General features: G+C 54.4%; 1 protein-coding gene across 1 annotated transcript; it reads left to right on the top strand.

Moving 5' to 3' along the window:
• Positions 1-328: 328 nt before the first annotated feature.
• On the top strand, positions 329-1,174 carry LOC143432172 (uncharacterized). Its single transcript, XM_076908945.1, has one exon. It carries the CDS (start codon positions 329-331, stop codon positions 1,172-1,174), a length of 846 nt encoding a protein of 281 aa, XP_076765060.1.
• The last annotated feature ends 4,014 nt before the right edge of the window (positions 1,175-5,188 follow it).

Genomic DNA, 5,188 nt, shown 5'->3' with positions numbered 1-5,188 from the left:
GCAGCCTCCATATTCGTTAAGAATTGTGAGGTCAAGTTGAGTTTCACTAGAGTCGCGTAGCGACGTAAAAGAAATCGTAGCCGTAGCACCGCCCCCAACATTAAGAACTATTGTTTTATTATTGTTTCGCTATTGTTAACTGTTTTTGATTGTTTTATATTAAATTGTGGGCAAAAAGGTCGAGTGTGATTTCTTACTCCCGTTACATTGCCCTCAATTATTGGTGACCCAGACGTGATCACCGAACGTGTAGTGCGGTAGTGATCCGTCGTAACATACAGCAGTGGTGCGGAACGTTTTTTTTTTTTGGTTGGTGCATAACATCATTATGGCTACACCATCTCACTCCGGTGCCTCCGTGGATCGCGTGGCCGTCCGTCTACCGGATTTTTACGCAGCGGATCCGGAGATGTGGTTTACTATCGCGGAACGCAGTTTCGAGGCCGCAGGAGTAACCACGGAGCACACCAGGTACGGCTATATCCTCGGTGCGTTGCCAACGCAGTACTCCATGGAGGTGAGAGACATTATCATGAATCCACCCGCCGCCACGCCGTACCAGAAGCTGAAGACGGAGCTGATCCGCCGGTTGAGCTCGTCGCAGGAGCAGAAGACCCGGCGCCTCCTGGAATCCGAGGAAATGGGCGACAGAAGACCGTCGCAATTTCTGCGCCACCTCCGAAACCTGGCCGGTACGACCGTATCGGACAACGTGCTGAAGACCCTGTGGATGGGTCGGCTACCTGCGAGCCTGCAGCTGATTCTCGCCACGATGCGGGACGCGGAGTTGGACCGCATTGCGGAAGTGGCGGACGCCGTGTCCGAAACCTACCACGGCAGCGCCAAGATCGCGGTAGCTTCCGCCTCCGCCGGAGCGGCCGGCGGAAATACACATGGAAGCGGTAGCGCTGACGCCTCGGTTCACGAGTGTATTAGTCAGCTGCGAGAAGAAATCGCGACCCTCCGCAGAGAAGTGAACCGGGGAAGACCTTCGCGACGTGACGGAGAGCGGGGAAGATCACCTCGACGTTCGCGATCCGGTTCAGCTGCCCGACGACGCCTCGAGCTACGAGGAGGTAGGTGTTACTGCCATTGGAAATTCGGCTCGCAGGCCCATATCTGCACACCGCCGTGCAACTGGCACTCGTCGGGAAACGCCAAGGGCAGTCGTTAATGACGGCGGACGACGCTGGCCCGACGAATCGCCGTCTATTTGTAGTCGATTACGCGACGAAGACGCAGTTTTTGGTCGACACAGGCGCCGACCTCTGTGTAATCCCGAGAGCGATGGCTCGTGGCAATCGGGAAAAGTCGCAGTATCTTCTCTACGCGGCGAACGGGACGGAGATCCCTACGTACGGGACAGTGACAATAACCTTAGACCTCGGGCTACGCCGCGCGTTCACCTGGCGTTTTGTGGTAGCCGAGGTAAGAAAACCCATAATTGGTGTGGACTTTTTGTACCATTATGGGTTGCTAGTCGATGTGCGAAATCGTCGTCTGTTGGATCAGACGACGTCAATATCAGTGTCCGGTTGGACGACCAAGCAGGCCTCGTCGATTCCGAGCATTAAAACCGTGCATGGCGGTTCGATGTTCCACGAGGTGCTGCAAAAATTCCCGGAGATCACTCGGCCAGAGGGATCACCGTCGCAGACTGCACATTCGACCGTGCATTACATCCGCACGACACCGGGGCCGCCAGTGACAAGCAAACCCCGCCGACTCGCACCTGATCGGCTGAAGGCGGCGAAAAAGGAGTTCGAAACTATGATGCAGCTAGGCATCGTTCGACCGTCGGAGAGCAGCTGGTCTTCTCCGTTGCACATGGTGCCGAAGAAAGGAGAGGACGAATGGAGACCCTGTGGCGATTACAGGGGTCTCAACGCACGGACGCTGCCCGATAGATACCCGGTGCGGCATATCGAGGACTTCGCGCAGGCACTTCATGGTAAGACGATATTCTCTACCATCGACTTAGTGCGCGCATACAATCAGATTCCCGTCGCCGCGGAAGACGTGCATAAGACCGCGATAACGACACCGTTCGGGCTGTTTGAGTTCCCGTTCATGTCGTTCGGACTACGTAACGCGGCACAGACTTTCCAACGATTCATCGATGAGGTGTTACGCGGGTTGGACTTTTGTTATGCGTACATCGATGACATCCTCGTCGCCTCATCGTCCGAAGAGGAGCACCGACAGCACCTGGAGGAGCTGTTTAAGCCGCTGAAGCAATACGGCGTGGTGGTTAACCCGTCGAAATGCCACTTCGGAAAGTCCGAGGTTAAGTTTTTGGGCTACCTCGTTAACGGCGAAGGATCTCGGCCGTTAGAAGACAAGGTGGAGGCCATCGCGAGATACCCGCAGCCTACCACGGCGAAGCAGTTACGGCAGTTTCTAGGTATGCTAAAGTTTTATAGAAGGTTTATACCTAGGGCCGCACAGGTGCAGGCGCCCCTGAACGACCTGTTACACGATGGCGTCAAGGGTCGGGCGCCGGTCAACTGGACCCCCGAAGCAGCCGCGGCTTTTGAAGAGTGCAAGCAAGGCCTTGCACAAGCCGCGCTGCTAGCTCATCCTAAGGCGGACGCGCCTCTGTCGCTGACATGCGACGCATCAGACTTCACCGTTGGTGGGGTCCTCCAACAACGCAACGGCGATCATTGGGAGCCGTTAGCCTTCTTCTCGAAGAAACTCAGCCCCACCGAGAAGAATTACGGGGCCTACGACCGAGAGCTGCTGGCAATCTACCTGGCTATCAAACATTTCCGCCACATGGTGGAGGCGCGAACGTTCACGGTATTTACCGATCACAAACCCATCACGTTCGCGTTCAAGCAGAAGCCGGAGAAGTGCACGCCCAGGCAATTTCGCTACCTGGACTTTATAAGCCAGTTCACGACGGATATACGTCATATCGCCGGCAAGGATAACATCGTCGCCGACGCCCTGTCCAGAGTGGAAACGCTAGAGGAAGCGTTGGACTACGACGCGCTAGCGCAATCGCAGAGCAGCGACGAAGAGCTGCAGGCGTACCTGCGTGACAACACCGGGACCACGCTCCACCTGAAGAAGGTGACCCTGCCAGGGACCAGTACCAGCGTCTATTGTGACGCATCAACGGAGACCATGAGGCCTTACATCACTGGACCATTTAGACGAGCGGCCTTCAACGCCGTCCATCGCCTGGCGCATCCCGGAATCAACGCGACGGTCAAACTCGTAACGGAGCGTTACGTTTGGCCGTCCATCAAGAAGGACTGCCGAGAGTGGGCTCGAAGTTGCCTGGAATGCCAACGGTGCAAGGTGACACGGCACGTGCAAGCACCGCCAGGCAACTTCGCAACGCCCTCAGGGAGGTTCGAACATGTACATTTGGACATTGTAATTTTACCGATGTCTGAAGGTTTCAGGTATTGCCTCACCTGCATCGACCGCTTCAGCCGTTGGCCTGAGGCGATACCCCTGAGGGACCAGGAGGCAGCCACCGTGGCGCGGGCATTTTACGAGGGTTGGATCAGCCGGTTCGGCACGCCCGCGAGGATCACCACCGATCAAGGTAGGCAATTTGAGTCGCACCTTTTTAAACACCTTACGGAGTTGACAGGTACGACCCACTGGAGGACCACGGCCTACCACCCGGCAGCCAACGGCATGGTGGAACGTTTCCACCGACAACTGAAAGCAGCGATCCGCTGCCACGCCAACACCACATGGACGGAGGTACTACCAACCATCCTTCTGGGCATCAGGGCAGCATGGCGAGAGGACCTCCACGCGACATCGGCGGACCTTCTCTACGGCGAGTCTCTACGCCTGCCCGGCGAATTCCTCGCCCCACATCCGGAAGGAGCGGACCACCGTCCAGAGGACTTCGTCCAACGACTGCGCCAGCATTTCCGCAGCATCGCTACGGCTGCTGGCAGTCGACACGGCACACGCCGTACTTTCATCTTTAAAAATCTACCGGAGGCGGACTACGTCTTCTTACGCAACGACGCGGTTAAAGGGATCCTGCAACCGCCGTACGATGGACCGTTCAAGGTCCTGTCAAGGACCGAGAAATTCTACACCCTGGACATCAGGGGCAAGCGGTCAACGGTCAGTATTGACCGCCTCAAGCCAGCCTACGTCATCCAGGACGCGGATGATAGGCCAACGTACCACACGCCGCCGGAAGAACCACGGACCCCGTCAGCGGCAACCGTCCCGGAGGCACCACTCAGGACGACACGATCCGGGAGACGCGTTCGTTTCCCCGATCGTCTACAATTATCGTGATTGGATCAATCACTGGCAGGGGGGTGATGTGGCGGCTACGATTCCTGGTATTTTCGAGTCGTAAATTCTCTAAAGAAATAACAATGCGTTCCTACGACACAGCGCAGGTCTGGCCACCGCGGGTTAGCACTTGGCGACCAGGCCCGCGCGTTTCCTAAACCCGATACCCGTCTGGTTTGTGTCCATCATCTGGGCCAAGCAATTGTTTCCCTTAAGATTTCGTCGCGACTGAGCATTGCCAGTCGCGTACGGTAGATCCTTAAACTTGGTTTATTTATGACCAATTTCCGTCCGTTACGTTTCGTGGAAACGTTCACTCTCCTCGTCTGTGCATCCATCCTTTTCATTCTGGGATTTCCCATCCTTTTCTATACGCATTTTTAAGGGACGACATTTTCGTCCTCGCGACAGTTCGATTCGGACAGTTCGGTTAGAACGAGGCAAGCACATAGTTCTGTTAGAACGACGCTAGCATATAGTTCGGTTAGAACAGTTCGGCGAGAACACCCTGTTCGTTAGAGCAGCCTCCATATTCGTTAAGAATTGTGAGGTCAAGTTGAGTTTCACTAGAGTCGCGTAGCGACGTAAAAGAAATCGTAGCCGTAGCACCGCCCCCAACATTAAGAACTATTGTTTTATTATTGTTTCGCTATTGTTAACTGTTTTTGATTGTTTTATATTAAATTGTGGGCAAAAAGGTCGAGTGTGATTTCTTACTCCCGTTACATTGCCCTCAAAACTATCGCCTATATACGAATTTTAACTCTTGGTGTGCACTTTTTCCTTCAGACTACTGTCAATATTCAAATTTTAACTATTGGTTGAAATCTTTATGCCAAACATTCGTCCATAAACGAATTTTAATACTTGGTTGGAATTTTTTTCTTCAACCTATCGCCTATAT

This window comes from Xylocopa sonorina, unplaced genomic scaffold (assembly GCF_050948175.1).
Source record: "Xylocopa sonorina isolate GNS202 unplaced genomic scaffold, iyXylSono1_principal scaffold0047, whole genome shotgun sequence".
Classification (NCBI taxonomy): domain Eukaryota; kingdom Metazoa; phylum Arthropoda; class Insecta; order Hymenoptera; family Apidae; genus Xylocopa; species Xylocopa sonorina.
Note: the sequence above shows the minus strand (reverse complement) of the source record. Positions and strands in the feature narration are given on the sequence as shown.